The sequence below is a fragment of the Mustela putorius genome, unplaced genomic scaffold, assembly GCF_011764305.1.
Source record: "Mustela putorius furo isolate JIRA1106 unplaced genomic scaffold, ASM1176430v1.1 tig00000129_pilon_pilon_pilon, whole genome shotgun sequence".
Taxonomy (NCBI): domain Eukaryota; kingdom Metazoa; phylum Chordata; class Mammalia; order Carnivora; family Mustelidae; genus Mustela; species Mustela putorius.
In genome coordinates, this window is record NW_025421290.1 from 42,011,801 (window position 1) to 42,028,152 (window position 16,352).

General features: G+C 48.5%; 1 protein-coding gene across 2 annotated transcripts in view; it reads left to right on the forward strand.

Annotated features, from left to right (window-relative positions):
- The window catches only part of MAP3K9 (mitogen-activated protein kinase kinase kinase 9), a 73,516-nt gene that overhangs the window by 42,300 nt on the left and 14,864 nt on the right, over window positions 1-16,352 (forward strand). For both annotated transcript variants that reach the window (XM_045072936.1, XM_045072943.1), the window contains exons 4-7: window positions 9,692-9,840; window positions 10,953-11,128; window positions 14,250-14,490; window positions 15,897-16,019. In XM_045072936.1, coding sequence (XP_044928871.1) covers window positions 9,692-9,840; window positions 10,953-11,128; window positions 14,250-14,490; window positions 15,897-16,019 — 689 coding nt within the window. The remainder of the gene's footprint in view (window positions 1-9,691; window positions 9,841-10,952; window positions 11,129-14,249; window positions 14,491-15,896; window positions 16,020-16,352) is intronic.

Genomic DNA, 16,352 nt, shown 5'->3' on the forward strand with positions numbered 1-16,352 from the left:
GTCCATGCTCCCCAGGTTTATTTTGGGTGCACACACGTTTTAGGACTTGGAGAACTAAGGATGCGTAGAATCCCAGGCACCCCAAATAGGTCTAAGAGACCCCTTCAGAGCAATCTCCAGGAATTCACAGGTTGCCATAGGACCATTTCTAATGCCTTCACCTACCCAGAGTCCCTTTAGTGCTTTGGCAGGTACCACCTCTTGGTGATTGCTCTGTAGGAAAGACCAGTAGATCCAGGGTCAGTGTGCACGTGCATCTCTGATGGTAGGGTGGTGAGTGCACCCGCTCATTCCTGGGAACCTTCCCCAGGGTCATCCTGGCTGCCTTAGCCCCGTGGCTGTGTACTGCTGGACCTGTCCCCACTGCAGGCTCTTCCGCTAATGAGTATTCTTTGTGTGATCTCTTTTATTTTGGTAGGTTGGAGATTTCTAGTTGTCTGGTTAACCTTTTAGTTGGCGCTCTCTCGGTTGAACAGTGATACAGAAATGGGAGAAGATGGGTCTCAAGCAATTACCCAGAACTGCAGACTTACAGATTCGACCAACCCCCGCGCCCCCAGTAAATATCAGCCAATAGGTCATAAGGACACATGGGTCAAAAAAAATCTTGTCCTCAAAAATAAACAAACAAACAAACAAATAAATATTTTATACATGGATCTTGTCCTTGCTGATGGGAAGATGAGCTTCTACGGAGTATGCATCCTCACGGCTGTGAGACAGTAGTGTCAGCACGCTATACTAAAAGGAAGGACTATAGGTGATCATGTACTTAGTCCATGAATTTGTTTCTTCCCGATGAGTAGTAAAGTGAGCTTGTGTGTGTGTATGATGAATATACGTATTATTTTTTTAAAGATTTTATTTATCTGAGAGAGAGAGAGAGCATGCACGAGAAGGGAGCAGAAGGGGAGGGAAAAGAAGGGGGAGAAAATCCCAAGCAGACTCTGTGCTGAGCACGGAGCCCGATACGGGGCTCAGTCTCACGACCCTGAGATCATGGCCTGAGCCAAAATTGAGAGTCGGATGTTTAACTGACTGAGCCCCCCAGCCTCCCTGAGTATGTGTATTTTAAATAACAGCTTTATTGAAATTGTATACACATATGACAGAGTTCACCCTTGAAAATGTATAAGTCAGTGCTTTTTAGTAAATTTACCAAATTTGTTCCAATGACGATTGTCCAATTGCTAGGGCCACTGTAACAAATTACCACAGACCTGGTGGTTGAAACCATAGACATGTGTCGTCTGGAGGCCACAAGTCTGAAATCAATATGAGAAGGGCTCCACTCCCTCCAGAGACTTTAGGGGAGATTCTGTTCCACGTAAGGATTCTGGATATTAGGACATGGACCTACCATTTTAGAGCTGCCATTCCAACCACTACAACTGCTACCTGTTTCTGCAATATTTTTATCAGAATCCCGGTGCCTATTAGTAAAGGTCTATTGACATCCTTTACAGATTTTAAAATTGGGCTACTTGTCTTCTTATTTTTAAGTTGAAAGAGTTATTTATATATCCTTAACATGTCACTTATCAGGTACATGGTCTGCAAAAATTTTCTCCCTTTCTGTGGGTCTCTTTCTTATTGCTTTCTTGATGGAGTTCTTTGAAACACAAACATTTTTAATTTTGATGAGGTCCAATTTATCTGCTTTTTCTTCTGGTTGCTTGTGCTTTTGGTGCAAGATTATGAATATTTGTACCTACGTTATCTTCTAAGAGTTATAAAACTTAGCTTTTACATTTAGGTCTCTGTTCTGTTTTGAGTTAATTTTTATATGTGGTGTGAGGTAAGGGATTTAACTACATTCTTCTGCCTGTGACCATAGTAGTCCCTCCTTATGAGTAATTTTGCTTTTTTATGGTTTCATTTATTCATGGTCACCTGTGGTCTGGAAGGTCAGATCCGTCATCAGTATACCTAAGGCAGTATCACAATGCCTACGTCATTCACCTCACTTCGTCTTAATCACGTCAGCTTTTTATCATCTCACATCACTGCAAAAAGAAGGGTGAGGGCACCTGGGTGGTTCAGTCAGCTAAGTGCCTGTGTCTGGCTCTGGTCATGATCCAGGAGTCCTGGGATTGAGTCCCACATCGGGCTCCCTGCTTTAGTGAGGAATCTGCTTTTTCCTCTGCCCTTCACCCTGCTTGTGCTCTCTCTGTTACTCTTCAATAAGTAAATAAAATCTTTGAAAAAAAAAAAAAGGCAAAACAAGAACAATAAGATTTTGAGAGAGAGAGCATATTTATATAACTTTTATTATAGTATATTATTATAATTATTCCCTTTTATTAGTAGTTATTGTTCATTTCTTACTATGTTTAATTTACAAATTAAACTTTATCATAGGTATGTATGTATGTATAGGAAAAAAATAGGGTTCTGTGCTACCTGTTGCTTCAGGCATCCAGTGAGGGTTTTGAAATGTACCTCCCATGGATAAGCAGGGACTCCTGCATCCAGTCTCATTTGTTGAAAAGGCCGTTCTCCCAATTAAATTGTCACCCTTGTCAAAGAGTAATTTGCCATAAATGTAAGGGTCTTTTCTGGACTCAGTTTTACTCCACTGGTTTATGTATCTATCCTTATGCCAGTACCATTGTTCTAATTACTGTAGCTTTGTAGTAAGTTCTGAAATTACAATGTAGAGAGTTCTCCAACTTTGTCGTTGTTCTTCAAGATGATTTTGGCTGTTCTGGGTGCTTTGTATGTCCAAATGAATTTTAGGAGCATTTTGTTAATTTCTCCAAAATAGGCAGCTGAGATTTTGATAGGGATTGTGTTAAATCTGTAGATCATTTTGGGGGGTATTGCCATCTTAACAACAGTAAGTCTTCCAATTCATGAACATGGGATATCTTCCTGTTTATGTGGGCCTTTTCCAGTTTCTTTTAGTGATGTTTTATAGCTTCTGTATACTACATCTTATTTTATTTTCCCACACATTCATTACAGGGTGAAGTAACTATTATGAAGAAAAGAGTTTTCCTTCCTTAAAGTATCTGACCAGATTTCATTAGGTTGAACTGGGTAGGAATATTCCAGTATTTTCGACCTATGAAAACAGCAACTTCATAGGCTTCAATCTAACACTTTCATTACTTGTCTATAGGCTGATGAGCATAGTTAATAATTTAATTAATCTTAGCTATTATTACGAAGAGATCTATAGATGCACTTGAGGTAGAAGTGTCTTTCTTTTCTAAAGAGTCCAGACTGTAGGTTAGCTGTGCCGATGAGAGCATTCAGAAACCCAGGTTCTTTTTTTTTTTTTTAAAGATTTTATTTATTTATTTGACAGAGTGAGATCATAAGTAGGCAGAAAGGCGGGCAGAGAGAGAGAGGAGGAAACAGGCTCCCCGCCAAGCAGAGAGCCCGATGCGGGACTCGATCCCAGGACCCTGAGATCACGACCTGAGCCAAAGGCAGAGGCTTAACCCACTGAGCCAGTCCCCTGGGTGACTCAGTCTGTTCAGCATCCGGCTCTTGGTTTTGGCTTGGGTCATGTTGTCAGGGTTGTGAGATCGAGCCTTTGTCAGGCTCTGCACTGAGCATGGAATCTAGTTGAGATTCTCTCTCTCCCTCTCTCTTTGCCCCTCCCCTGCTTGTGCTCACTCTTGCTCCTTAAAAAAAGGAAAAGAAACCAAGGTTCTTTCTGGGTCCCTCAGTGTATTTTCTGAACGGTTACATGTGAGTGACTTACTTCAGCGTTTATATTCTGCAGAAACAGAGAAAGAGCTTATTCACTGCAAGCAGCTTGGCCTTAATTTGGAGACAGCCCGGAAGTTGTGCACATCTCTTCTGTACACACCCCAATGCGGGCTCTTGGTTACGTGGGCACACCTGGCTCCCAGGGAGGGAGGCAAACAGGATAACTGTGTGTCCACCTAAAACTCTTATTAAGGAAGAAGGGGGAATGGATCTGGGGGATAGTCAGCCATTTGCTACACTCAGCTTCCAGGCTGCTGCATTTCCTGCAAGCAGCGATGTATGGGAACCCGATAGATGGGTCTTTAATCCCACCTCCCTTGAGCCTACTTACCTAAGTGGCTCCAAATGATCTTGTGCCTTTAGCAGAGTCAGTCTTGTGCCCGTTGCTGTAGGTACAACATGCATACTCTGCGAACGATATTTACCACCTATACACGTGCTTACGAGCTAAATGCTCTGCCTCTTTAATAATCTCACAAGAACCCCCAAAGTAGAGGATATTACTTCTCTTTTACAGATGAGGTGACAGAGGCTGAGATGGTTTAAGGGACTTTTTAGCCAGGTGGTAGAAGCAAAGCTATGATTAGAACTAGAGATGTCTCTGGGTACCTGGGTGGCTGAGTCAGTTAAGCGTCTGCCTTCAACTCAAGTCATGATCCCAGGGTCCTGGGATGGAGCCTCACATCAGGCTCTGGGCTCAGCAGGGAGTCTGTTTCTCCCTCTCCCTCTGCTGTTCTCCCTGCTTGTGTTCTCTCACTCTCTGTCTAATAAATAAATAAAATCTTTAAAAAAAAAAAAGAACTAGATATGTTCTTAAACTTTGTGCTTGTAGCCCTGCTGCCATCCATATACTCTTGTTCCTGTACTTTGGGCGGGCTCCTCCAGATGACTGGTGCGCCGTGCCTGGCGCCCAGCAGGATGTCCCAGAGCGGGCCTAGGAAGTTGGACAAAGCTCATTCCCAAATGGACTTATAATCCATTTACTCATTTAGGAATCGTTTGTTGAATACTAACTTTGTGCCAGGTACTTGGCTGAGCCTGTATCTGTCCCCCACCCCTCCTGGAACTCCCTGGGGTCTGGGGCCTTTCGGCCTCTGCTTTTGCTAGGTGCCCAAGGCCAGCTGAGTCTTAGTGCTTGTCAAGCATGTGGTTCCCTGGGCTTCTTCCACATGCTGTGACGGAGGCTGTGTTGGTAACGGCCCAGGTCCTCAGCTTCATGCATTTCCTCATCTGCTTGGACTCAGACCGCCTCAGGAAGGGTAGTGGACAAAAACTTTCCCTCTGGTTGTGCTGTGTAGGGAGCACAGTGGTTGGTGGTCTCCTGTAAAGACTTCTTGCCTGGTGTCTGTGGGATGATTGGAGGCATTTTAAGTTTTTAAAATTGCAGAAGTAAAATATGTTCACCATCGAAGAAAATTAGAAAATGTGGATTAAAAAAAAAAAGGGAAAAAGAAATCACCCTTTACCCACTTCTAAAGATAACCTCTATTAATATTTTGGTGCCTTTATTTCTGTTTCCATTTTTATCTGCCCATCCCTTAAAATGGGATCATTCTGTTTCATAAACTGCTTTTGAAATACAATATAGCATGAGCATATTACCATATCAGTAAGTATTTATTGGGTCAATATATTCATGTATATGTTAATAAATCATCATTTTGAATGAGGTCTAGTTAACAAGAATAGTTTTATGTTACTTTACAGTTTACAGAGTGCTTTCTCATGTGGTTGTTCAACTAACTTTGCCCAAGATATTGTTTTTTTTTTTTAAAGATTTTATTTATTTATTTGACAGAGATCACAAGTAGGCAGAGAGGCAGGCGGTGGCGGGGAGAGGGAAGCAGGCTTCCCACTGAGCAGAGAGCCTGAGACCATGACTTGAGCTGAAGGCAGATGCTTAGCCCACTGAGCCACCCAAGTGCCCTGCCCAAGAAATTTTTTTAAAAGATTGGTTTATTTGTTTGACACAGAGAAAGAGAGAGTGGAGGGGAGGGGAAGGGGGCAGAGGGAGAGGGAGAGAGAGTCTCCAGCAGACTCCGTGCTGAGCATGGAGCCGGACTTGGGGCTCCATCTCAGGAGCCAGAATCAGGAGTCAGATGCTTAACCAACTGTACGACCCAGGGGCCCCTGTGTGAAAGATTACTAAACAGCGTGGTTTCTGGAATGTGGGGTCACAGCTGATTACCAAGTGCAGAAGCCTGTTTGAGGAACATCTTCTCCTTTCAGGGTGTGTGTCTTAGAGACGAGGTCGGTTAATAAGAAAGCTCATCCCAGTCCAGCTCAGGCGTGGGTTTGCTGTGCCTTCAGCCGGCCGCTGGCCACTCTGATGCTTTTCCTCACTTTGAAAACATGGAGCACCCCTTGCTGACCTGAGACCCCACCAAGTGATGGAAGGGATTTCCATATCCCCCGAGGTGGCTAATTATTGACACGGGGTGCATTCCCCAGGGTTTGGGGCGAGGTTGCAAGGACTCCTGGGAAACCGCTGACAGCACTGTGGGGGCTGGCGGCTCTGCCAGGGGAGGGGCTGGGGCGGAGTTTCAGCTGAGCCGGTACTTCCAGGCTGCTTGGATGTGGTCTTGAAAGGGCCTCTTGACCTTCTGTCAACTCTGGGAGGGCTTCAGCGTAGGTCAGACCTGAGGTAAATCATGTGGACTTATTCTGGCCCCTCTCCCTGGGGCTCAGACCCCTCCAACGTGTAATTCTTTAGTTCCTTGCTTGGACTGTATTCCTGCCAAAGGAACGCCAAGGCTTCTCTTCTGTTGCCACCTTCAGTTACAGAAATAGAGGAACATTGGCAGAGGAGGACTTACTGTTCACTCATTCCCAGAAAGGCTTCTTGCCTGAATGCTGGTGTCCCTCAGGCTCTCAGCCGACACTGCGGCCTTTTCCTGAATCCCCCCGCCCCCCCCACCGCTGAGGCTTTCTTGTTTCCGGCCCTTCCCAAGGGGAAACATACAGCGTTTACTAGCCGTACATAGAAGCTTCTGGAGAAGTAGTAGTTGTGTTATTTATCCCTTGCCGCTATTCTGTGAGGTGGGAAGTGCTGTCTTCGTTGTCCAGGTGGGGAGCATGGAGGAACTTCCTTTCCCAGGGCCACATGGCCATGAGTGGCAAAGCAGACATTGACTCAAGTCTGTCCGAATCTTCCCTGAGCAGCGTTCAACCAGCTCCTCTTAGTTGTGGGGCCTTTCACGTGGAGCAAAATGCAGAAGAACAAAGAAGCCATGTGAGAGCCGAGAGGGGAGGAGTCCCTGGCTTCTCCCTCTTCCAGGTGGCCTGGGACAGCTCCATGGACACCGTCCCAGAGCCCGTGCAAGGACATGAAGAGGACACCTGTTTAGATCTTTGCAATACTCTACTGTCTTTCCAGGTAGTTAGGGCTCCGATACCCGTCATCTTAGCCTCGATAGAGGAGTGGGGTTCTGGGGGACTTTGGGTTTTAATTGCCCAGAGTGGAGGCTGGCAGGAATGCCAGGAGCAGACAGCAGGAGATGATTGTCACCGTGAGCTCGGAGTCTCGTCGGCAGCGCTGAGGGTTCTCAGAGTCCCTCGGTAGCGGCTACCCAGCACCACTGCCATCTGGATGAGTCCCAGTAACAGTTTGGCAGGAAGAATAACAGCGCAGTTCTCTGTATCCACGGCTGACTCTCGGGTGCGCAGTGCAGTCTGCAGGCCGGTCCGACCATGCACTTTTCCCCACACCCACCTCCCAAGCCCTTTACTGTGTGAGCGCCTGCTGTGTCCGCGGCTCTCTGAATGCAGAGATTAAACTACTGTCCCTGCCCCGGAAGAGCGCATAGGCTGGCACACAGGTAATTGCTGTACACGGCTGCCCACACAAGGGTTAAGTAACACCTGTGAGTGTCAGGGAAGGCTTCCTCGAGTGCCCAGCATGGCTGCCATCAACCTCAGAGTAAAACCCAGCTCCCCGTCAAGACAAGACCTGCAATCGTCTATCAGGCTTTTTTTGGTGGTTGAGATACATGAAGAAAGTGGTGGTATTTGGAGGACTCACCGAGGGAAAGCCATTGTCCAAGGACACTGGCCAGGCCACCTGGCGGGCCGTGTGCAGGGATCTTCCGGGGCAGTGACTGGCCTGCTGCTCTTCTTAGGAGCCAGACCAGGCCATTTGGGATTCTTTGAGGGCAGGACATGCCCTGTGCATTGCTGACCCCTGTTTCCGGATCTCTGTCTTTCCTTATCTAACAGTCAAGGTTCAGCTGTCTCCTGCCCCCGTTCGGGTCTGGCCAGGAGCCCATCTGCTCTTTGTGCACTCATGGTATCTTTCTTGTGACTCATCTCTGTGTTCTTATTGACATTTTTTCTGTTCCTCTCACTGGTTGTGGACAAGATTTGTATCCAGCATCCTAGTGCCCAGCCTTGACCTTGATGCATAGTAAATCTTTAGTAGATGTGTGAAAGGAATGCATGGTGGTGCATCTGAATTTGATCTTGAAAGACAGAGTTTATCAAGCAGAAAAATGGTAGCTGGGGATCTAGAGAGAGGGAACTGAGACTTGGTCTGGGGTCCATCATGACTTACTTATTCCATGTAGGCCCTAAACTTATCTGAAACTTACTTTTGTCATCTGCAGAATGGCTATAATATTTATCTTGCAGGTTCATAGTAGAGATTCAAGATGATGTTATAAATGTCGTAGCTCCTCCTGCATACAATGTACCATGATGAAATAGGTATTGGGATTACTTTTTTTTAAATTAAGTAATCTCTGTGCCCAACGTGGGACTTGGAACTCATGACCCTGACATCAAGAGTCATCAGCTCCATCAACTGAGCCATATTTTGCTTTAAAATAACATGACTTTGGGGCACCTGGGTGGCTTAGTCGGTTAAGCATCTGCCTTCGGCTCAGATCATGATCCCAGAGTCCTGGGACCACACCCCACATCGGGTTCTCTGCTTAGCAGAAGCCTGCTTCTCCCTCTGCCTCTGCCTGCTGCTCCCCCTGCTTGTGCTCTCTCTCTCTCTCACTGTCAGATAAGTAAGTCAAATCTTTTAAAGTAAAATAAAATAACATGACTCTGTTAATTGGAAACTACTGATGAGTATTTTTTTGAAATTTGAGATTTGTGCTGAAAATACGAGGAGATCCACTGTTCAAACTGTCCATGGCCTTATGGTTGCTTGTCCTGGGAGCATCGCTGTTCCTGGAAGGATTCAACACTACATGAGTTTTCCTTGTTCCGATTGTGAATTCATAGAATAATGATTCTAAGCTCTGTGCTTCCCATTCTCTGACTCGCAGGACATGTGAAAGGAAAATTCTTCCTGTGGATTTGAAAGGTCAGGAGGAAACTGAGGTCCTCATGGCTGAGGCCTTGTTCTGCTCTTCCCGTGTAGGCTGCCCTTGTGTGACTTTCCCCTTCGAATTACACATAGTCTCAGTTAACTGATCGGGGGCAGGAATCTATCCATCCTAGGGGGCATTGAAAAGGATCCTGTGACAGGAGGAAAATCTGTTTGTCGTAGGTGGTCAGCTCTCCACGTTCCTAAAGCTGAAAAAACGTATCTGTGACGAAAGCTAAAGTTTTCTTAAAATAGGAAAAAAATGTGTTCTTGGGATGTGGTCTCTTCTTCCAGAATATTATGTCAGCAGTAGTAACGACAGAAGAGTATGGCCGGCGAGTGCTGATTTAAACCCTCCGAGTGGCTCAGAGACTCTCACGGCCTCCTTGTGAGAATGGTGTTGTTGTTTGCACTTTGTAGATGAGGAGTTTGAGGAACAGGACTTTGTAACTAAGTGTGCCCGACTCCAGGGCTTTTGCTTCTAGAAGGCAGGCCTCCTGGTCTCGTGTCTGTGTCCCATTAGTGCATCTGCTCTGCTGGTCTCCCTCCGTGCCAGGGAGAGTGTGGCTAGCTCGGAAAGGCCTCGGTGAGCTCTGTCGGTGAGATCGCATCTGTGGCCGTCTGAGATGGCTTCTGTCTTCTTCCTCTCCTCAGCTACGGGGTGCTGCTTTGGGAGCTCTTGACCGGCGAGGTGCCCTTCCGAGGAATCGACGGCTTAGCCGTGGCTTACGGAGTGGCCATGAACAAGCTCGCCCTGCCCATTCCTTCTACGTGCCCAGAACCTTTTGCCAAACTCATGGAAGGTAAGTGACCGCTGACTGGAACAAAACTAGAGCAGCGCTTGGGTAGATGTCGGACGATTCGGCCAGGTCCGTCACGGAGAGAGGGGAGGAAGTACAAGTCAGTCAGGGAGGAATCCCGTGGGTGGTTGGAAGAGCCACTTTCAGATGATGTGGCACCTGCTGCGTTGCTGTCACAGGTACGCCTCTGTCCATCCCCAGGGACTGCAGAACTTCACTTAGTAACTAAAACCCACTACCCAGCAAGTCAGTATTTTATCATCTAATACAAAATGAGAAGACATGGCAGCTTCTGTTTTTAAGACCTCCGAGTGTGGGGCGCCTGGGTGGCTCAGTGGGTTAAGCTGCTGCCTTCGGCTCAGGTCATGATCTCAGGGTCCTGGGATCGAGTCCCGCATCAGGCTCTCTGCTCAGCAGGGAGCCTGCTTCCTCCTCTCTCTCTCTGCCTGCCTCTCTGCCTACTTGTGATCTCTCTCTGTCGAATAAATAAATAAAATCTTTAAAAAAAAAAGACCTCCGAGTGTATTACATCTAGAAACGAAAAACGTCTGAGAAGAGATCTCTAGGAGTCACCTGCTCAAACCCTGTAATTCCCTGAGCGAGAAATCCGAAGCTGAGAGAGACAGAGTGCACTCCGTTAGCTAGTGTGTGAGCCGAGAAGACGTAGCGTTCATCCTTCCCGATACCCAGTCCAGGCCTTTTTATCTTTGCCTCATCATCATCCCAGTGGCGTGGGGAAGGCTGGCTCATTTATTGGGAAACTGAGGTCCGAAGTCCAGTTACCACTGTCAGGACTGGAATTGTGTAGGAACGTGGTAAGTCCTGGCTGTCGAGCCTTGCGCCAGCAAACCCCTTGGACTTGCTTTTCTGATGCTAAGTCGGGAGGCAGAGTCGGTTGGGGGCAGAACTGCTGCATCTGTTTCCACGTTCACTCTGGTCGTGAGCGTGGGCAGCTTGCTTTCCCCGGCCCTGTGTGTGGTTGCCGAAATCCCCGTGTTTCTGTTTCTGGAAGGAAAATTGTGAGACAGTTTCCTGGTAAATAAGGTCACGTCATATTCTGTCTTACTCCTGTCTCTGTCCATTGGTGCTTCCTGTCTGCTCCGTGTCCCACACAGACTGCTGGAATCCGGACCCTCATTCACGACCGTCTTTCACAAATATCCTGGACCAGCTAACTACCATAGAGGAGTCTGGCTTCTTTGAAATGCCCAAGGACTCCTTCCACTGCCTGCAGGATGACTGGAAACACGAGATTCAGGAGATGTTTGACCAACTCAGGGCCAAAGAAAAGGTAAATAAAACAAGAAAAAAGGCACGCATTGAATCAAGTGGGCCTTCCCCACTGGGCCTTCTCCACTGGGGCCTCTGGACCGATTCTGACACAAGCACCTTCCTGCTTAGTTTGAGGTAACAGCACCTTTTTCTTCCCGACGTTACACAGAGAGAGTTCTCCAGGCCTCAGGTGTGTCCCGAAGTGGTAGAGATGGTTCCTTTCTTTCTGGGATTTGGCAGAAACCAGTTGGGCGTCGTGAGCCCACAGTTCTCCACGTGGAGTACCTATTCCACTGTCCACACCAGAGGAAGAGCGCCACTGGGCAGGCACCAGCAGGAAATCAGAGAGGTTCTAGAAACCTTTTTTGGTTCCATAGTGGACTTCCAGAGTGGGGGTTACTTGGAGACAGGGACGCTTCAACACTGAACATAGTCATCAGCACATCCTACGACTGTCTTTGGTATCAGAGTCAGAAACAAAAGATGGGCTGAAAATACTATGGTTCTGAAATGATTGGGTGTTTTGCATGTTTTTATGAAAAAGGCTTAAAGCGTGAACTGACTGAGGAGTTCAGATATTCTTTTTTTTTTTTTTAAGATTTTATTTATTTATTTGACAGAGAGAAATCACAAGCAGGCAGAGAGGCAGGCAGAGAGAGAGAGAGAGGAGGAAGCAGGCTCCCCGCTGAGCAGAGAGCCCGATGCGGGACTCGATCCCAGGACCCTGAGATCATGACCTGAGCCAAAGGCAGCGGCTTAACCCACTGAGCCACCCAGGCGCCCAGGAGTTCAGATATTCTTAGCTTACTAGAGATCTGCCATGCGTTTTGGTGGCCATTCCTTACGTGGCTCCTCTCTGGGCCCCCGGTGTCTGAGGAGTGGTTTGCGTCCACGGGGGTTGGGGGTGGGGGAGCAAGCGCTTACATTGCTTCTGCTCGGGCTGGGCTGGATCTAAGGGCTACAGCCACGGACACGAGCAACAGCCACGTGTCTCCTGGCTAATTTCTTTTTTACCTCCTCGTTGCCCGCTCGGGGCATTTGGGAAGCAACATGATAAGAGGAGCTGAAATTATGTACATCTTTATGGCTTCTCAGTTCTTTCCCTTGAAAGATGTGATGATGGAAGAACCTTTTATCCTTTTTATCCTGCAGTCTTGTGACCCCTACCCCCCCAGCATGTAGGCAGGTGTCACTGTCTTTCTTATCCAGGGCAAAGGGTCGGTGACTTGTCTGCAGTCACACAGCCAGTAAGCGGGGAAGCAGAATTTTCCTCCTGGGTCATCTGATTCCAAAGCCATCTTCTCTCCAGGATCATTGTTTACCTCAACAAATGACTTAAAAATAATTTCTGAAGCTCATTTGAAGAGATTAACCTCTTCTTATGCCACATAGCACTTCCTAACCTGGTACTACTTGGCAAGTCAAGGAGTGTTCCACAGGGGAATGGACCGAGCTCATGACAGATCTTTTGGGCCCTGGGTGGGGGGAAGGGACCAGCACTGACTGCATGATTGAAAAAGGCCATTCCTCTGGCCCCCGGGCAGCTCAGTCAGTTAAGCATCTGACTTTGGCTCAGGTCATGGTTTCAGGAGGACGGAGCCCCACAGTGAGCCCCCCCTCCACTTGGCAGGGAGTCTGCTTGTCCCTCTCCCTGTCCCCCTACTCATGTTCTCTCTCTCTCAAATGAATAAATAAATGAAATCTTAAAAAAAGAAAAAGAAGAGGAGGTGCTCCTGTTACTAGTGATGTTCTGAGTAGAAGAACCTCGTGTTGCTGGCTCTTGAGGTTGTCGAATCACTTGATTCATGGTTTTCTTGCTTTCGGCTGGTGAAATTATAAGGGTATCTGCCAGTACGAAAAATGGAAGTGGGAAATTGTCACAGGTAGTTATTAGGAGAAGCCAAACCAATTCTCGTAGCAGCCAGCATTCGTAGAGCACGTACTATGTGCTATGCTCTGTTGCAAAGCGATTTATAGGAATCCTTATATAGTCTCACATAATAAGATAATAATTGTCTTATGTAAACAACTGTGATGTCAGTGCAGTTAACTCCATGGTACTTAATAAGGCCCGCGGTAACTCGCCCTGGGCCACGATTCAGGCAGTTTGTTCCAGAGTCCTTGCTCTTAACCACGGCGCCCTGATGCCTGTCCGTGGTAAGACTCCTAGTGGGGCAAGTGAGGGTGAGGGACTCCGGGGAGATGCCTCCTAAGTCATTGTGTGCAGCGAGGGGATTTGCATACGAGGAGGCTGATCCCCAGACCAGTGCTTCACAAGAAGGAAGGACACTCACCGTGTTTGAGAGGCTGGGGATTTATGGTGCCGTTGGCCAGTATTCCGTAAGTGTCCTGGTTTCTCGTATGAGTCAGCTCATTCCCAGCTTGTCTCAACTTACTGTTTCCAGTATAGCAATGATGGATTTGTCTCTGGACTGGGGTCTGAGTTCCCTCCAAGGAAGGGGCTACAACCCACACCATCCCGTAGATGAGAGCAGGTTCTGCCCATCTAATACAGCCGTGGTACCAGAGCAAGCGTCCAGCAAAGACTGGGAAATATTTTCTCTTCTCTTTGCTGGCCTGCCACGATCCTTCTGGAGCACAGCGTTTTCCTTCAAGATGAGAGTGGAAACCACATGCCTCTGTGGAGTCACCAACTGAACAGAGGTGCAGAAGACACGCCTCACTGCCTTTTGAGCAATCACTCTGGAAATACATTTTTATTTGACTATTAGGTGATACCTGGAGGCCGATTCATTTATAGTGGGCACCGTTTAAGTCACATCCTTTATAGAATGGGAAAAAATGAAAATACAACCAAGTCTGTAAAATTTAAGTACATGATAATATTTTCTACCCAAACACCCATGTTTTTCCAGTCACAGGCAATTTTAATCAGTAATCTAGGAACCCTCAGCCCCCGTCTCCAGGGCTACCATGGCTCTGTCCACGGGTGGCCGGGCTGAGCCTGCCCCTCCCAGGCATTCAGTTCCTGGGGTGGTCAGCGATTCCTTTACCAGCCCCCTGGGAAACCCGCGCCCCGTCTGGGACCTGGAGTATGGAGGCACCGGCCCTCGAGGGCCCTCGGCCTCCCCTCCAAGCCCGAGCACTCCGGCTTCTCCGCCGTGCTTCCGCCCCTGCAGGAGCTGCGCACCTGGGAGGAGGAGCTGACGCGGGCCGCGCTCCAGCAGAAGACCCAGGAGGAGCTGCTGCGGCGCCGCGAGCAGGAGCTGGCCGAGCGGGAGATCGACATCCTGGAGCGGGAGCTCAACATCATCATCCACCAGCTGTGCCAGGAGAAGCCCCGGGTGAAGAAGCGCAAGGGCAAGTTCCGGAAGAGCCGGCTGAAGCTCAAGGACGGGAACCGCATCAGCCTCCCTTCCGGTCAGTGGCCGGGGCCCTGCGGGGAGCCGGGGACCCAGCTCCGCGAGGCAGGACTCTGTGGGTCTCAGATCGGGGCGGGCTCGAAGTGGGCTGGCCATTCGGGGGGACACTGGCCCGCGGCCAAGCTGGCCCACCCCAGGGGAGGTTCTGAGTGTGACTAAACAGACCGCGGGGAGGTCGCGGGCACACCTGACCGGCACCGTCCAGCAGCCAGCAGCCTCGTGGCTCCCGTGGAGGACTCAGGGCCCTGCGGAGTCACTCCTCTCAGGGTTTCTTTGAATAACAAGTTCTCTGGCCGCAGTGGAGAGTGGGATTCACTGGTAGGAATTTGAGTTGCACACAACCTTTCAGAAGCACTTTGGGTGAGGAGAGGTACATCTGTACTAGGTTCAGCCTTGGGAAAATGCAAATCAACACAAAACCATGAGTTAGAATCTTTGTGGGTTGTAATGGACCCACGGAGGGAGGCGGTGCTCACTGCGGTTTGTTGTATTCTATGTCTACAAGGTCCCGGGAAGCAAGCTCAGTGGAGGTGGGAGGAAACCGAGGGAAAATAGCATCAGGGGGACACAGTGGAGGATTTTAAGCCCCGGGATGATGGCTTCAGTGCAAGCACGGGAATTCATCCAGTGCAATCCCGTGGCTAGATTTGTGGGACGTGTCTCCTAGTGTTCTCGTTGTACATTTTCCTGGCCGGCAGCACCGTCTGTGAGCCCCTCTTGAGCGTGTTGTGTGTGGTGGCTGCTGCTGTGAGCTGGGGAAGCTCGGAGGGAAGCAGTAGTTCCCACCTCCAGGGAGATCGCGTCTAGTCAAGGGACCTCGGTGCAGACACTCATCTGTTTATTACACCTCTCGATAGCTGAGGACACTGGGACTTAGAAAACCAGCGCTGTAAGGTTTCCCTTCTTTATGCCGTACCATAACTGCCTTTGGAAAACACCACAGTTTGGGCCATTAGTCCCATCACGCTCGCTTCCCTAGGTTCCCACCAAGGATGAGTTCTTATTACTCTGCTCTGCCGGCCCTTAGTGAGAAGCTTCTGGCTCCCTGCCTTGGTCCCCGAGAAAAGGGGGCCTCTCCTCATCGATTGTAAGAAACCGAATTTTAAGTCAGATTTCCTAGACTAATTAGCAAGTCTCACGATCTTAAGAAAACTGCTATAAATCTGTAGTTGCTACACCTACCTGAGCCACAGATGAGCTTGACTCAGAGAGTGAATTTTCCTTCTCATATGTTCAGCTTGCTGTCCTGCCATCTTCGGGGAGAAAGCATTTCCCAGGCAAACAAGTTGCTTCTTAGGAAACCGGGGCCTGTCCCTCCAGCCTGCTGGGAAGTGTCACTTTTCTCGTAGGAACTGGATTATGGAAAATTCTAACATGCACGCATGTCTGTCTTTCCCCAAGCAGATTTCCAGCACAAGTTCACGGTTCAGGCCTCCCCCACCATGGATAAAAGGAAGAGTCTCGTCAGCAGCCGCTCCAGTCCTCCCGCGAGCCCCACCGTCATTCCTCGCCTTCGGGCCATCCAGTGTGAGACTGTTTCCCAAATTAGTTGGGGCCAGAACACACCAGGGGCCTCTGTCCCCTGCTCTGTCCAGCCACCGACTGGCCCAGGCTTGCTCCATCCATAACTTCTGCCACCTCTCCTCGGCAATGTGTATATACATGCACATATGTACGCAAACCCTTAGCGCTCCTTCTTGTCTCTCTCCGTTAGCTTTATACTGCTACCTCCCCTACTTCTCCTCTTAGAGACCAGCAGAGGGGTTTGTGGGCATTGATGGGATCTTTCGTGAACTACAGAGCAATTCAGAAACTGGCGTGTGCTATAGGTAGTCTGGGACCTGGCCTGGGCTGGTTGGT